At 51.7% G+C, this 17,500-nt stretch overlaps 1 protein-coding gene across 2 annotated transcripts in view; it reads right to left on the bottom strand.

The window, feature by feature from the left end:
- LOC144954191 (thiosulfate:glutathione sulfurtransferase-like) overlaps nucleotides 1-9,709 on the bottom strand; it is a 17,789-nt gene extending 8,080 nt beyond the window's left edge. Inside the window, exons 1-3 of one of the 2 annotated variants that reach the window (XM_078884753.1) lie at nucleotides 9,617-9,709; nucleotides 7,452-7,505; nucleotides 2,506-2,625 (exon numbers count right to left, since the gene is read on the bottom strand). In XM_078884753.1, the coding sequence (XP_078740879.1) occupies nucleotides 2,506-2,625; nucleotides 7,452-7,464 (133 nt within the window). In that variant the 5' untranslated portion in view covers nucleotides 7,465-7,505; nucleotides 9,617-9,709. Of the gene's footprint in view, nucleotides 1-2,505; nucleotides 2,626-7,451; nucleotides 7,513-9,616 lie in introns of those variants that run through there. The other variant, XM_078884752.1, reaches the window with a different exon arrangement.
- Between the last annotated feature and the right edge of the window lie 7,791 nt (nucleotides 9,710-17,500).

Here is a 17,500-nt window from a genome sequence, read left to right on the forward strand (position 1 = left end):
GGAGAGACACGGGGAGAGAGAGACACGGGGAGAGAGACACGGGGAGAGAGACACGGGGAGAGAGACACGGGGAGGGAGAGACACGGGGAGAGAGAGACACGGGGAGAGAGACACGGGGAGAGAGACACGGGGAGAGAGACACGGGGAGAGAGACACGGGGAGAGAGACACGGGGAGGGAGAGACACGGGGAGAGAGAAACACGGGGAGAGAGACACGGGGAGAGAGAGACACGGGGAGAGAGACACGGGGAGAGAGAGACACGGGCAGAGAGAGACACGGGGAGAGAGACACGGGGAGGGAGAGACACGGGGAGAGAGAGACACGGGGAGAGAGACACGGGGAGGGAGAGACACGGGGAGAGAGACACGGGGAGAGAGAGACACGGGGAGAGAGAGACACGGGGAGAGAGACACGGGGAGAGAGACACGGGGAGAGAGAGACACGGGGAGAGACACGGGGAGAGAGAGACACGGGGAGAGACACGGGGAGAGAGACACGGGGAGAGAGAGAGACACGGGGAGGGAGAGACACGGGGAGAGAGACACGGGGAGAGAGAGACACGGGGAGAGAGACACGGGGAGAGAGAGACACGGGCAGAGATGGGAGAGAGACACGGGGAGAGAGACACGGGGAGAGAGAGACACGGGGAGAGAGAGACACGGGCAGAGATGGGAGAGAGAGACACGGGGAGACACGGGGAGAGAGACACGGGGAGAGAGAGACACGGTGAGAGAGACACGGGGAGAGAGAGACACGGGGAGAGAGAGACACGGGGAGAGAGACACGGGGAGAGAGAGACACGGGGAGAGAGAGACACGGGGAGAGAGAGACACGGTGAGGGAGACACGGGGAGAGAGAGACACGGTGAGGGAGACACGGGGAGAGAGACACGGGGAGAGAGAGACACGGAGAGAGACACGGTGAGGGAGACACGGGGAGAGAGAGACACGGTGAGAGAGACACGGGGAGAGAGACACGGGGAGAGAGAGACACGGGGAGAGAGAGACACGGTGAGAGAGACACGGGGAGAGAGAGACACGGGGAGAGAGAGACACGGGGAGAGAGAGACACGGGGAGAGAGAGACACGGGGAGAGAGAGACACGGGGAGAGAGAGACACGGGGAGAGAGAGACACGGGGAGAGAGAGACACGGTGAGGGAGACACGGGGAGAGAGACACGGGGAGAGTGTGTGTGTGTGTGAGTGAGTGTGTGAGTGAGTGTATATGTGTATATGTGTGTGTGTATATGTATATATAAGTGTGTGTATATATGAGTGTGTGTTGCTACCAGGGATGTTGACGGCTGATGTTGAGATTGTCCCCTGGGCCACCTCCTGTGAGTGAGTGTGTGTGTGTCTGTGTGTGTATATGTGTGTGTGTCTGTGTGTGTGTGTGTGTCTGTGTATGTGTGTCTGTGTGTGTGTGTGTGAGTGTGTGTGTGTCTGTGTGTGAGTGTGTGTGTGTCTGTGTGTGAGTGTGTGTGTGTCTGTGTGTGAGTGTGTGTGTGTCTGTGTGTGAGTGTGTGTGTGTCTGTGTGTGTCTGTGTATGTGTCTGTGTGTGTGTGTGTGTCTGTGTGTGTGTGTGTGTATGTGTCTGTGTGTGTGTGTATGTGTCTGTGTGTGTGTGTGACTGTGTGTGTGTCTGTGTGTGTGTGTGTCTGTGTGTGTGTGTGTCTGTGTGTGTGTGAGTGTGTGAGTGTGTGTGTGTGTGTGTGTCTGTGTGTGTGTCTGTGTGTCTGTGTGTGTGTGTGTGTGTCTGTGTATGTGTCTGTGTGTCTGTGTGTGTGTGTGTCTGTGTGTGTGTGAGTGAGTGTGTGTGTGAGTGAGTGTGTGTGTGTGTGTCTGTGTGTGTGTGTGTGTCTGTGTGTGTGTCTGTGTGAGTGTGTGTCTGTGTGTGTGTGTCTGTGTATGTGTCTGTGTGTCTGTGTGTGTGTCTGTGTGTGTGTCTGTGTGAGTGTGTGTCTGTGTGTGTGTGTCTGTGTATGTGTGTGTGTGTCTGTGTGTGTGTCTGTGTGAGTGTGTGTCTGTGTGTGTGTGTCTGTGTATGTGTCTGTGTGTCTGTGTGTGTGTCTGTGTGTGTGTCTGTGTGAGTGTGTGTCTGTGTGTGTGTGTCTGTGTATGTGTCTGTGTGTCTGTGTGTGTGTCTGTGTGTGTGTCTGTGTGAGTGTGTGTCTGTGTGTGTGTGTCTGTGTATGTGTCTGTGTGTCTGTGTGTGTGTCTGTGTGTGTGTCTGTGTGAGTGTGTGTCTGTGTGTGTGTGTCTGTGTATGTGTGTGTGTGTCTGTGTGTGTGTCTGTGTGTGTGTGTCTGTGTGTGTCTGTGTGTGTGTCTGTGTCTGTGTGTGTCTGTGTGTGTGTGTCTGTGTGTGTGTGAGTGTGTGTGTGTGTCTGTGTGTGTGTGTGTCTGTGTGTGTGTGTCTGTGTGTGTGTGTGTGTGTGTCTGTGTGTGTGTGTATGTGTCTGTGTGTGTGTGTCTGTGTGTGTGTGTCTGTGTGTGTGTTGCTACCAGGGATGTTGACGGCTGATGTTGAGATTGCCCCCTGGGCCACCTCCTGTGGACTCCGCACGTCGAAGAGGCGGATGGAGCGAGTCTCCAGCAGAGACACCAACTCCTCGTACGTCACCACTGTCAACAACATCATCAACATCAACAATAATAACATCAACAACAACAACATCAACATCAACAACATCAACAACATCAACAACAACAACAACATCATCATCAACAACAACAACAACAATAATAACATCATCATAAACAACAACAACAACATCATCATCAACAACAACAACAACAATAATAACATCATCATAAACAACAACAACAACATCATCAACAACAACAACATCAACATCATCAACAACATCATCATCATAAACAACATCAACAACAACAACATCAACATCATCATCAACATCAACATCATCAACAACAACATCATCATCATAAACAACAACAACATCATCAACATCAACATCAACATCATCAACATCAACATCATCAACAACAACAACAACATCATCATCATAAACAACATCAACATCAACAAGATCAACAACAACAACAACATCAACAACATCATCATAAACAACAACATCAACAACAACAACATCAACAATAACAACACCATCAACAATAACAACAACAACATCATCAACAACATCATCAACAACATCATCATCATAAACAACAACATCAACAACATCAACAACATCATCAACAACAGCAACAACATCAACAACATCATCAACAACAACATCAACAACATCAACAATAACAACAACAACATCATCAACAACATCATCAACAACAACATCAACAACATCAACAACATCAACAACATCAACAATAACAACAACATCAACATCATCAACAACAACATCAACAACAACAACATCAACATCATCAACAACAACATCAACAACAACAACATCAACATCATCAACAACAACAACATCATCATATTCAACATCATCATCAACATCAGCATCAACATCAACATCATCAACATCATCAGCATCATCATCAACATCATCATCAACATCATCATCAACATCGTCATCAGCAGACATCATCTCCTCATACGTCACCACTAACATCAACAACAGCAACATTATCAGTGAGTGGGTGGGTGGGTGAGTGGGTGAGTGGGTGGGTGGGTGAGTGGGTGAGTGGGTGGGTGAGTGAGTGGGTGAGTGGGTGGATGGGTGAGTGGGTGGGTGGGTGAGTGGGTGGGTGAGTGGGTGAGTGGGTGAGTGGGTGGGTGAGTGGGTGAGTGGGTGGGTGGGTGAGTGGGTGAGTGGGTGGGTGAGTGGGTGGGTGGGTGGGTGGGTGAGTGGGTGGGTGAGTGGGTGAGTGGGTGGGTGGGTGAGTGGGTGAGTGGGTGGGTGAGTGGGTGAGTGGGTGAGTGGGTGGGTGAGTGGGTGAGTGGGTGGGTGGGTGAGTGGGTGAGTGGGTGGGTGAGTGGGTGAGTGGGTGGGTGGGTGAGTGGGTGAGTGGGTGGGTGAGTGAGTGGGTGAGTGGGTGGATGGGTGAGTGGGTGGGTGGGTGAGTGGGTGGGTGAGTGGGTGAGTGGGTGAGTGGGTGGGTGAGTGGGTGGGTGGGTGAGTGGGTGAGTGGGTGGGTGAGTGGGTGGGTGGGTGGGTGGGTGAGTGGGTGGGTGGGTGGGTGAGTGGGTGGGTGGGTGAGTGGGTGAGTGGGTGGGTGAGTGAGTGGGTGAGTGGGTGGATGGGTGAGTGGGTGGGTGGGTGAGTGGGTGGGTGAGTGGGTGAGTGGGTGAGTGGGTGGGTGAGTGGGTGAGTGGGTGGGTGGGTGAGTGGGTGAGTGAGTGGGTGAGTGGGTGGATGGGTGAGTGGGTGGGTGGGTGAGTGGGTGGGTGAGTGGGTGAGTGGGTGAGTGGGTGGATGGGTGAGTGGGTGGGTGAGTGGGTGGGTGGGTGGGTGAGTGGGTGAGTGGGTGGGTGGGTGAGTGGGTGAGTGAGTGGGTGAGTGAGTGGATGGGTGAGTGGGTGGGTGAGTGGGTGGGTGAGTGGGTGAGTGGGTGAATGAGTGGGTGAATGAGTGGGTGAGTGAGTGGATGGGTGAGTGGGTGGGTGAGTGGGTGGATGAATGAGTGGGTGAGTGAGTGGGTGGGTGAGTGGGTGAGTGAGTGGGTGAGTGAGTGGATGGGTGAGTGGGTGGGTGGGTGAGTGGGTGGGTGAGTGGGTGAGTGGGTGAATGAGTGGGTGAATGAGTGGGTGAGTGAGTGGATGGGTGAGTGGGTGGGTGGGTGAGTGGGTGGATGAATGAGTGGGTGAGTGGGTGGGTGGGTGAGTGGGTGAGTGAGTGGGTGAGTGAGTGGATGGGTGAGTGGGTGGGTGGGTGAGTGGGTGGGTGAGTGGGTGAGTGGGTGAATGAGTGGGTGAATGAGTGGGTGAGTGAGTGGATGGGTGAGTGGGTGGGTGGGTGAGTGGGTGGATGAATGAGTGGGTGAGTGAGTGGGTGGGTGAGTGGGTGAGTGAGTGGGTGAGTGAGTGGATGGGTGAGTGGGTGGGTGGGTGAGTGGGTGGGTGAGTGGGTGAGTGGGTGAATGAGTGGGTGAATGAGTGGGTGAGTGAGTGGATGGGTGAGTGGGTGGGTGGGTGGGTGGATGAATGAGTGGGTGAGTGGGTGGGTGGGTGAGTGGGTGAGTGAGTGGGTGAGTGAGTGGATGGGTGAGTGGGTGGGTGGGTGAGTGGGTGGGTGAGTGGGTGAGTGGGTGAATGAGTGGGTGAATGAGTGGGTGAGTGAGTGGATGGGTGAGTGGGTGGGTGGGTGAGTGGGTGGATGAATGAGTGGGTGAGTGAGTGGGTGGGTGAGTGGGTGAGTGAGTGGGTGAGTGAGTGGATGGGTGAGTGGGTGGGTGGGTGAGTGGGTGGGTGAGTGGGTGAGTGGGTGAATGAGTGGGTGAATGAGTGGGTGAGTGAGTGGATGGGTGAGTGGGTGGGTGGGTGAGTGGGTGGATGAATGAGTGGGTGAGTGGGTGGGTGGGTGAGTGGGTGAATGAGTGGGTGAGTGAGTGGATGGGTGAGTGGGTGGGTGGGTGAGTGGGTGGGTGAGTGGGTGAGTGGGTGAATGAGTGGGTGAATGAGTGGGTGAGTGAGTGGATGGGTGAGTGGGTGGGTGGGTGAGTGGGTGGATGAATGAGTGGGTGAGTGAGTGGGTGGGTGAGTGGGTGGATGAATGAGAGGGTGAGTGAGTGGGTGGGTGAATGAGTGGGTGAGTGAGTGGGTGGGTGAGTGAGTGGGTGAGTGGGTGGGTGAGTGGGTGAGTGAGTGAGTGGGTGAGTGGGTGAATGAGTGGGTGAGTGAGTGGGTGGGTGAGTCGGTGGGTGAGTCGGTGGGTGAGTGGGTGGGTGGGTGAGTGGGTGGATGAATGAGTGGGTGAGTGAGTGGGTGGGTGAATGAGTGGGTGAGTGAGTGGGTGGGTGAGTCGGTGGGTGAGTGGGTGGGTGGGTGAGTGGGTGGATGAATGAGTGGGTGAGTGAGTGGGTGGGTGAATGAGTGGGTGAGTGAGTGGGTGGGTGAGTCGGTGGGTGAGTGGGTGGGTGAGTGGGTGGGTGAATGAGTGGGTGAGTGAGTGGGTGGGTGAGTGGGTGGGTGAGTGAGTGGGTGGGTGAGTCGGTGGGTGAGTGGGTGGGTGGGTGAGTGGGTGGGTGAATGAGTGGGTGAGTGAGTGGGTGGGTGAGTCGGTGGGTGGGTGAATGAGTGGGTGAGTGAGTGGGTGAATGAGTGAGTGGGTATTTAGCAGAGGTGTGGACTCGAGTCATGTGACTTGGACTCGAGTCAGACTCGAGTCATGAATTTGATGACTTGCGACTCGACTTGGACTTGCATAACAATGACTTTGTCCCACCTCTGGTATTTAGTGAGTGGGTGAGCGAGTGACTGGGTGAATGAGTGAATTACTGTGTGACCGTGTGAATGAATAATTGAGTGAATGAGTATGCGAGTTGGTGAGTGAGTGAGTGGATGAGTGAGTGGGTGTGTGAGTGAATGAGTGAGTGAATGAGTGGGTGGGTGAGTGGGTGGGTGAGTGGGTGAATGAGTGGGTGGGTGAGTGAATGAGTGAGTGAATGAGTGGGTGGGTGAGTGGGTGGGTGAGTGGGTGAATGAGTGGGTGGGTGAGTGAATGAGTGAGTGGGTGAGTGAATGAGTGAGTGAGTGGGTAACTGATGGAATGAGTGAGTGTGTGAGTGAATGAGTGAGTGAATGAGTGAGTGAGTGAATGAGTGAATGAATGAAAGAATGAATGACTGAGTGAATGAGTGAATAAGTGAGTGAATGAGTGAGTGAATGAGTGAATGAGTGAGTGAATGAGTGAGTGAATGAGTGAGTGAATGAATGAGTGAATGAGTGAGTGAATGACTGAGTGGGTGAGTGAGTGAATGAGTGAGTGAATGAGTGAGTGAATGACTGAGTGAGTGACTGAATGACTGAATGATTGAGTGAATGAGTGAATGCATGAGTGAATGAATGAGTGAGTGAATGAGTGAGTGAGTGAATGACTGAGTGGGTGAGTGAGTGAATGAGTGAGTGAATGAGTGAGTGAATGAGTGAGTGAATGAGTGAGTGAATGAGTGAATGCATGAGTGAATGAATGAGTGAGTGAATGACTGAGTGGGTGAGTGAATGAGTGAGTGAATGAGTGACTGAATGACTGAGTGGGTGAGTGAATGACTGAGTGAATGAGTGAGTGAATGAGTGAATGCATGAGTGAGTGAATGAGTGAGTGAATGACTGAGTGAATGAGTGAGTGAATGAGTGAATGGCTGAGTGAGTGAATGACTTAGTGAGTGACTGAATGACTGAGTGAATGAGTGAGTGAATGAGTGAGTGAATGAGTGAGTGAGTGAATGAGTGACTGAATGACTGAGTGGGTGAGTGACTGAATGACTGAGTGAATGAGTGAGTGAATGAGTGAGCCACTCACCCTTATCCGCCATGGTTGATCTCCTGCTAAGTGCGGCCCAAATTTTCCTCACAGCTTGCATCGCGTACAAGCAGCAATCAGCGGCCAGACACAATCAGCACACACACACACAGACAAAGATCCCCCAGGTAGCCTTAACACACTGTAGGGGCAAGTGCTGTTGCACACACACACACAGACACAGACAAAGCTAGCCCCAGGTAGCCTCTAGCAGGGCTGTAGGGGCAAGTGGCTGTCACACAGACACAGACAAACTCAGGCAGACACACAGACAAAGCTCCCCCAGGTAGCCTCTAGCAGGGCTGTAGGGGCAAGTGGCTGTCACACAGACACAGACAAACTCAGGCAGACACACAGACAAAGCTCCCCCAGGTAGCCTCTAGCAGGGCTGTAGGGGCAAGTGCTGTCACACAGACAAACTCAGGCAGACACACAGACAAAGCTCCCCCAGGTAGCCTCTAGCAGGGCTGTAGGGGCAAGTGCTGTCACACAGACAAACTCAGGCAGACACACAGACAAAGCTCCCCCAGGTAGCCTCTAGCAGGGCTGTAGGGGCACGTGGCTGTTACACAGACACAGACAAAGCTAGCCCCAGGTAGCCTCTAGCAGGGCTGTAGGGGCAAGTGCAGACACAGACAAACTCAGGCAGACACACAGACAAAGCTCCCCCAGGTAGCCTCTAGCAGGGCTGTAGGGGCAAGTGGCTGTTACACAGACACAGACACACAGAAAGAGAGAGAGAGATTTGCTGACTCACTGTGACTCTGTCTGTCTAAAAATAACCCGCTTGGGGTGGGGGAAACAGAAAAACCGGTGAGCTAAACCGATTTCAGGCGGTCGTTTTAAACCGGTTAGAGACAGTGGAGAATGGGGAGTGGTGGTGCAGTGGTTAGCGCACTGTGTGTGTGTGGGGAGTGGTGGTGCAGTGGTTAGCGCACTGCGTGTGTGTGGGGAGTGGTGGTGCAGTGGTTAGCGCACTGTGTGTGTGTGTGTGGGGAGTGGTGGTGCAGTGGTTAGCGCACTGTGTGTGTGTGTGTGGGGAGTGGTGGTGCAGTGGTTAGCGCACTGTGTGTGTGTGTGAGTGGGGAGTGGTGGTGCAGTGTGTGAGTGGGGAGTGGTGGTGCAGTGGTTAGCGCACTGCGTGTGTGTGGGGAGTGGTGGTGTAGTGGTTAGCGCACTGTGTGTGTGTGTGTGTGGGGAGTGGTGGTGCAGTGGTTAGCGCACTGTGTGTGTGTGGGGAGTGGTGGTGCAGTGGTTAGCGCACTGTGTGTGTGTGGGGAGTGGTGGTGCAGTGGTTAGCGCACTGTGTGTGTGTGTGTGGGGAGTGGTGGTGCAGTGGTTAGCGCACTGTGTGTGTGTGTGTGGGGAGTGGTGGTGCAGTGGTTAGCGCACTGTGTGTGTGTGGGGGGAGTGGTGGTGCAGTGGTTAGCGCACTGTGTGTTTTATATAGTTAAAACAGTAAGCTAATGTTATTTATTAAAGTAAATTCACCACAGATCTCCACTTCGCACACATTCACACAGACACACTAACACACACTATTTAACACGCTAACATAGTAAACTAATGTTATATCGCTAACTACAGTAAACTAATATTATAAAGTTATAAAGTAAATTAATGTTATATGGCTAACTACAGTAAACTAATGTTATTTATTAAAGTAAATTCACCACAGATCTCCACTCCGCACACATTCACACAGACACACTAACACACACTATTTAACACATTAACACAGTAAACTAATGTTATATAGCTAACTACAGTAAATTAATATTATAAAGTTATAAAGTAAATTAATGTTATATAGCTTACAGTAAACTAATGTTATTTATTAAAGTAAATTCACCACAGATCTCCACTTCGCACACATTCACACAGACACACTAACACACACTATTTAACACGCTAACACAGTAAACTAATGTTATATCGCTAACTACAGTAAACTAATATTATAAAGTTATAAAGTAAATTAATGTTATATGGCTAACTACAGTAAACTAATGTTATTTATTAAAGTAAATTCACCACATATCTCCACTTCGCACACATTCACACAGACACACTAACACACACTATTTAACACATTAACACAGTAAACTAATGTTATATAGCTAACTACACTAAACTAATATTATAAAGTTATAAAATAAATTCACCTCAGACCTCCACTTCGCGCCGAGCTGATCCGTTGACGGCGACGCAAGCGACTTCCTGTCGCGCATGCGCACAGCGCGCGGCAGGGCGGCTTTTCCCGCGCAATTATCGCGGTCGCCGTGGCAACAGAAAAGGGGGCGGGGCGTGAGGGGAGTTGAGGGGTGGGGGCGGTGAGGGTTGGGACGGTGAGGTCACGTGGAGTGGGTGTCGAGCCGTGATTGGTGGAACGTGGAGTGAAGGGCGTGGCCCCAGTGCCTGTGGGAGGGGCTTCATGGGGGTGGAGCCGCGCATGCGCAGTAGGGGGGGGGATATTTTGTAGTGTAGTGTATAGTAGTGTATAGTGTAGTGTATAGTATAGTGTATAGTAGTGTAGTGTGTAGTGTAGTGTATAGTGTAGTGTATAATGTAGTGTATAGTGTAGTGTATAGTGTGTAGTAGTGTATAGTGGTGTATAGTGTAGTAGTGTATAGTGGTGTATAGTGAATAGTGTAGTGTATAATGTAGTGTATATAGTAGTGTATAGTAGTGTATAGTAGTGTAGTGTATAGTGTAGTGTATAGTGTAGTGCATAGTGTAGTGTATAGGAGTGTATAGTGTAATGTATAGTGTATAGCAGAGGTGTGGACTCGAGTCATGTGACTTGGACTCGAGTCAGACTCGAGTCATGAATTTGATGACTTGCGACTCGACTTGGACTTGCATAACAATGACTTTGTCCCACCTATGAGATGTGGACTCGAGTCATGTGACTTGGACTCGAGTCAGACTCGAGTCATGAATTTGATGACTTGCGACTCGACTTGGACTTGCATAACAATGACTTTGTCCCACCTCTGAGATGTGGACTCGAGTCATGTGACTTGGACTCGAGTCAGACTCGAGTCATGAATTTGATGACTTGCGACTCGACTTGGACTTGCATAACAATGACTTTGTCCCACCTCTGAGATGTGGACTCGAGTCATGTGACTTGGACTCGAGTCAGACTCGAGTCATGAATTTGATGACTTGCGACTCGACTTGGACTTGCATAACAATGACTTTGTCCCACCTCTGAGATGTGGACTCGAGTCATGTGACTTGGACTCGAGTCAGACTCGAGTCATGAATTTGATGACTTGCGACTCGACTTGGACTTGCATAACAATGACTTTGTCCCACCTATGAGATGTGGACTCGAGTCATGTGACTTGGACTCGAGTCAGACTCGAGTCATGAATTTGATGACTTGCGACTCGACTTGGACTTGCATAACAATGACTTTGTCCCACCTCTGGTGTATAGTAGTGTAGTGTATAGTGTAGTAGTGTATAGTGTAGTGTATAGTGTATAGCAGTGTAGTGTATAGTGTATAGGGAATGTAACATTGTTAAACATTAACTCCCTTTCACACACGCGGGGGTACGATACGAAGGGAGAGTTTCAGGCCGAGGTCTCGTGTTTTTGTAGGGTCATGCCAAGTGTTCGCAGTAGGGGGCGATGTGGTTACACAGACGGACGGACACATTAATCTATTGGTGGTCTGGTCCACTTCGTTAATACCAGTATAATGTATATAATGTAGGCACTGTCCTTGAAGTTGATTGGTCCACACCCGAGACAGCTTTCCTTAGAGCCTAGTCTCACATGGTCCTTGAAGTTGATTGGTCCACACCCGAGACAGCTTTCCTTAGAGCCTAGTCTCACATGGTCCTTGAAGTTGATTGGTCCACACCCGAGACAGCTTTCCTTAGAGCCTAGTCTCACATGGTCCTTGAAGTTGATTGGTCCACACCCGAGACAGCTTTCCTTAGAGCCTAGTCTCACATGGTCCTTGAAGTTGATTGGTCCACACCCGAGACAGCTTTCCTTAGAGCCTAGTCTCACATGGTCCTTGAAGTTGATTGGTCCACAGCCGAGACAGCTTTCCTTAGAGCCTAGTCTCACATGGTCCTTGAAGTTGATTGGTCCACACCCGAGACAGCTTTCCTTAGAGCCTAGTCTCACATGGTCCTTGAAGTTGATTGGTCCACACCCGAGACAGCTTTTCTTAAGAGCCTAGTCTCACATGGTCCTTGAAGTTGATTGGTCCACACCCGAGACAGCTTTCCTTAGAGCCTAGTCTCACATGGTCCTTGAAGGTGATTGGTCCACACCCGAGACAGCTTTCCTTAGAGCCTAGTCTCACATGGTCCTTGAAGTTGATTGGTCCACACCCGAGACAGCTTTCCTTAGAGCCTAGTCTCACACTGTCCTTGAAGTTGATTGGTCCACACCCGAGACAGCTTTCCTTAGAGCCTAGTCTCACATGGTCCTTGAAGGTGATTGGTCCACACCCGAGACAGCTTTCCTTAGAGCCTAGTCTCACATGGTCCTTGAAGTTGATTGGTCCACACCCGAGACAGCTTTCCTTAGAGCCTAGTCTCACATGGTCCTTGAAGTTGATTGGTCCACACCCGAGACAGCTTTCCTTAGAGCCTAGTCTCACATGGTCCTTGAAGTTGATTGGTCCACACCCGAGACAGCTTTCCTTAGAGCCTAGTCTCACATGGTCCTTGAAGTTGATTGGTCCACACCCGAGACAGCTTTCCTTAGAGCCTAGTCTCACATGGTCCTTGAAGTTGATTGGTCCACACCCGAGACAGCTTTCCTTAGAGCCTAGTCTCACATGGTCCTTGAAGTTGATTGGTCCACACCCGAGACAGCTTTCCTTAGAGCCTAGTCTCACATGGTCCTTGGAGTTGATTGGTCCACACCCGAGACAGCTTTCCTTAGAGCCTAGTCTCACATGGTCCTTGAAGTTGATTGGTCCACACCCGAGACAGCTTTCCTTAGAGCCTAGTCTCACATGGTCCTTGAAGTTGATTGGTCCACACCCGAGACAGCTTTCCTTAGAGCCTAGTCTCACATGGTCCTTGAAGTTGATTGGTCCACACCCGAGACAGCTTTCCTTAGAGCCTAGTCTCACATGGTCCTTGAAGTTGATTGGTCCACACCCGAGACAGCTTTCCTTAGAGCCTAGTCTCACATGGTCCTTGAAGTTGATTGGTCCACACCTGAGACAGCTTTCCTTAGAGCCTAGTCTCACATGGTCCTTGAAGTTGATTGGTCCACACCCGAGACAGCTTTCCTTAGAGCCTAGTCTCACATGGTCCTTGAAGTTGATTGGTCCACACCCGAGACAGCTTTCCTTAGAGCCTAGTCTCACATGGTCCTTGAAGTTGATTGGTCCACACCCGAGACAGCTTTCCTTAGAGCCTAGTCTCACATGGTCCTTGAAGTTGATTGGTCCACACCCGAGACAGCTTTCCTTAGAGCCTAGTCTCACATGGTCCTTGAAGTTGATTGGTCCACACCCGAGACAGCTTTCCTTAGAGCCTAGTCTCACATGGTCCTTGAAGTTGATTGGTCCACACCCGAGACAGCTTTCCTTAGAGCCTAGTCTCACATGGTCCTTGAAGTTGATTGGTCCACACCCGAGACAGCTTTCCTTAGAGCCTAGTCTCACATGGTCCTTGAAGTTGATTGGTCCACACCCGAGACAGCTTTCCTTAGAGCCTAGTCTCACATGGTCCTTGAAGTTGATTGGTCCACACCCGAGACAGCTTTCCTTAGAGCCTAGTCTCACATGGTCCTTGAAGTTGACTGGTCCACACCCGAGACAGCTTTCCTTAGAGCCTAGTCTCACATGGTCCTTGAAGTTGATTGGTCCACACCCGAGACAGCTTTCCTTAGAGCCTAGTCTCACATGGTCCTTGAAGTTGATTGGTCCACACCCGAGACAGCTTTCCTTAGAGCCTAGTCTCACATGGTCCTTGAAGTTGATTGGTCCACACCCGAGACAGCTTTCCTTAGAGCCTAGTCTCACATGGTCCTTGAAGTTGATTGGTCCACACCCAAGACAGCTTTCCTTAGAGCCTAGTCTCACATGGTCCTTGAAGTTGATTGGTCCACACCCGAGACAGCTTTCCTTAGAGCCTAGTCTCACATGGTCCTTGAAGTTGATTGGTCCACACCCGAGACAGCTTTCCTTAGAGCCTAGTCTCACATGGTCCTTGAAGTTGATTGGTCCACACCCAAGACAGCTTTCCTTAGAGCCTAGTCTCACATGGTCCTTGAAGTTGATTGGTCCACACCCGAGACAGCTTTCCTTAGAGCCTAGTCTCACATGGTCCTTGAAGTTGATTGGTCCACACCCGAGACAGCTTTCCTTAGAGACTAGTCTCACATGGTCCTTGAAGTCGATTGGTCCACACCCGAGACAGCTTTCCTTAGAGCCTAGTCTCACATGGTCCTTGAAGTTGATTGGTCCACACCCGAGACAGCTTTCCTTCGAGCCTAGTCTCACATGGTCCTTGAAGTTGATTGGTCCACACCCGAGACAGCTTTCCTTAGAGCCTAGTCTCACATGGTCCTTGAAGTTGATTGGTCCACACCCGAGACAGCTTTCCTTAGAGCCTAGTCTCACATGGTCCTTGAAGTTGATTGGTCCACACCCGAGACAGCTTTCCTTAGAGCCTAGTCTCACATGGTCCTTGAAGTTGATTGGTCCACACCCGAGACAGCTTTCCTTAGAGCCTAGTCTCACATGGTCCTTGAAGTTGATTGGTCCACACCCGAGACAGCTTTCCTTAGAGACTAGTCTCACATGGTCCTTGAAGTCGATTGGTCCACACCCGAGACAGCTTTCCTTAGAGCCTAGTCTCACATGGTCCTTGAAGTTGATTGGTCCACACCCGAGACAGCTTTCCTTAGAGCCTAGTCTCACATGGTCCTTGAAGTTGATTGGTCCACACCCGAGACAGCTTTCCTTGGAGCCTAGTCTCACATGGTCCTTGAAGTTGATTGGTCCACACCCGAGACAGCTTTCCTTAGAGCCTAGTCTCACATGGTCCTTGAAGTTGATTGGTCCACACCCGAGACAGCTTTCCTTAGAGCCTAGTCTCACATGGTCCTTGAAGTTGATTGGTCCACACCCGAGACAGCTTTCCTTAGAGCCTAGTCTCACATGGTCCTTGAAGTTGATTGGTCCACACCCGAGACAGCTTTCCTTAGAGCCCAGTCTCAATCAATGATAGTGTTAGTATCGATGATGATGTGTCATTATCGATGATGATTATGATGTGTCATTATCGATGATGATTGATGCATTGTCTTTGAAACTGATTGGTCCACACCAGAGACAGCTTTCTTTAGAGCCCAGTCTCAACCAATGGTAGTGTTAGTATCGATGATGATGTGTCATTATCGATGATGATGATGTGTCATTATCAATGATGATTGATGCATTGTCCTTGAAGTTGATTGGTCCACACCCGAGACAGCTTTTCTTAAGAGCCTAGTCTCACATGGGTTGGACCAGATGACGCCAAAAGGCGCACAACTCAAAGACAACGCACCATCAGAGTACGAGAGCTCTGGGTGAAGCATTTACACCATTGGAACCTCCTTTGCCAGGAACAAATTGATAATTAGTTTTTTACCCTTCTATCTGGCAACAAAACTGACACTTTTTTACAAGGAGTCATGTTTGCATAGACCACAATACCTGCAGTCCTAATGCAAACAAAACACACAACTCTGATAATGTATGTGCACTGTCCTTGAAGTTGATTGGTCCACACCCGAGACAGCTTTCCTTAGAGCCTAGTCTCACATGGTGTTGGACCAGATGACGCCAAAAGGCGCACAACTCAAAGACAACGCACCATCAGAGTACGAGAGCTCTGGGTGAAGCATTTACACCATTGGAACCTCCTTTGCCAGTGGTCAACCATCTGGTAAACCAAACCAGCGGAATCAGCGGAATCAGCGGAATCAGCCCCGATGTGACCACGCAGATTGTATCAACCACCAGGTATTGTTTGGTTCTTTCGGTAAAGTGACGTATGAAGATAAAATAATAAATTAAATAATAGCATCGTACGACGTTTCGATTGCAACACAAGCAATCGTCGTCGTCAGGCAAAAATGAAATAGCGACAAAAATCTAACCAGAAAACTATATAGACAAGACATAAAAGCAGACAGACATCGTGTATCTTTGTGATGTCTGTCTGCTTTGTGTCTGTCTAAAGGTTTCTGGTTAGATTTTGGTTGCCATTTCTTTAATACCTGATGATGATGATGACGCTTGCTTGTGTTGCAATCGAAACGTCGTGTGTGTGCTAGCATTTAATTTATTATTTTATCTTAAAGACGTCACTTTACCGAAAGAACCAAAGAACGATTCTAGATTTGAAGCTTTCGTGAGGGTTTTTTCCGGTAAAGTCACGCAGGTTAAACATCAAAATTAATGAAAATAAAACATCTTGATGCAGCTAATTCGGCTGCGACGGTCCCGCCTTGACGACGGGGACTTGTGTTGCCTCCGAAACGTCGTGATTTTTGTTTTTGTTATTTTCATTCATTTTGATGTTTTACCTACACGGTGACTTTACCGAAAAAAACCCCTAAGAATAAGAAAACCAAAGAATCATTCCTGCCGCGCGAGCGAGCGAGTTGGGAAAGTTTAAACGCCGCGTCGGGAGTGGGACAGTTAAAAACCTCTTTATTTACAGAGTAGGGGGGAGAGTGGGGGGGGGGGGGGGAGAGTGGGGGGGGGAGAGTGGGGGGGGGGGGGGGAGAGTGGGGGGGGGAGAGTGGGGGGGGAAGTGGGGGGAGAGTGGGGGGAGGGAGTGAGGGGAGGAGAGTGGAGAGAGAGTGGGGGGAGAGTGGGGGGGGGAGAGTGGGGGGGGAAGTGGGGGGAGAGTGGGGAGGGTGGAGGGAGTAGGGGAGAGAGTGGGGGGAGTGGGGGGGGGAGAGTGGAGAGAGTGGGGTGGGAGGAGAGTGGAGGGAGAGTGGGGGGAGTGGTGGGGGGGAGAGAGTGGGGGGAGGGGGTGGGGAGAGTGGAGGGAGAGTGGGTGGAGTGGGGGGAGTGGGGTGGGGGGAGAGAGTGTGGGGAGTGGGGGGAGGGGGTGGAAAGAGTGGAGGGAGAGTGGGTGGAGTGGGGGGAGTGGGGTGGGGGGAGAGAGTGGGGGGAGTGGGGGGAGGAGAGTGGAGAGAGTGGGGTGGAGGGAGAGTGGGGGGAGAGTGGGGGGGAGAGTGGAGAGAGTGGGGTGGGAGGAGAGTGGAGGGAGAGTGGGGGGAGTGGTGGGGGGGGAGAGAGTGGGGGGAGGGGGTGGGGAGAGTGGAGGGAGAGTGGGTGGAGTGGGTGGAGTGGGGGGAGTGGGGGTGGGGGGAGAGAGTGGGGGGAGTGGGGGGAGGAGAGTGGAGAGAGTGGGGGGGAGGGAGAGTGGGGGGAGAGTGGGGGGGGGGAGAGTGGAGAGAGTGGGGTGGGGGGAGAGTGGAGGGAGAGTGGGGGGAGTGGTGGGGGGGAGAGAGTGGGGGGAGGGGGTGGGGAGAGTGGAGGGAGAGTGGGTGGAGTGGGGGGAGAGTGGGGGGAGTGGGGTGGGGGGGAGAGAGTGGGGGGAGTGGGGGGAGGAGAGTGGAGAGAGTGGGGGGAGAGTGGGGGGAGTGGTGGGGGGGGGAAGTGGGGGGGGGGAAGTGGGGAGGGTGGAGTGGAGGGAGAGTGGGGGGGGGGGGAGAGTGGGTGGAGTGGGGGGAGGGAGTGGGGGGAGGGAGTGGGGAGAGAGTGGGGGGAGAGTGAGGGGAAAGTGGGGGGAGAGTGGGGGGAGTGGGGGGAGAAAGTGGGGGGAGAGTGGGGGGGAGGGAGTGGGGGGGGAGGGAGTGGGGGGGAGAGTGGGGGGAGAGTGGGGGGAGAGTGGGGGGGAGGGAGTGGGGGGGGAGAGAGTGGGGGGGGAGAGAGTGGGGGGGGAGTGGGGGGGGGAGTGGGGGGAGTGGTGGGGGGGAGTGGTGGGGGGGGAGAGTGGGGGGAGTGGTGGGGGGGAGGGAGTGGGGGGAGGGGAGTGTCATTAAATGTTGTTGCT

This window comes from Lampetra fluviatilis, unplaced genomic scaffold (assembly GCF_964198595.1).
Source record: "Lampetra fluviatilis unplaced genomic scaffold, kcLamFluv1.1 SCAFFOLD_450, whole genome shotgun sequence".
Taxonomy (NCBI): Eukaryota; Metazoa; Chordata; class Hyperoartia; order Petromyzontiformes; family Petromyzontidae; genus Lampetra; species Lampetra fluviatilis.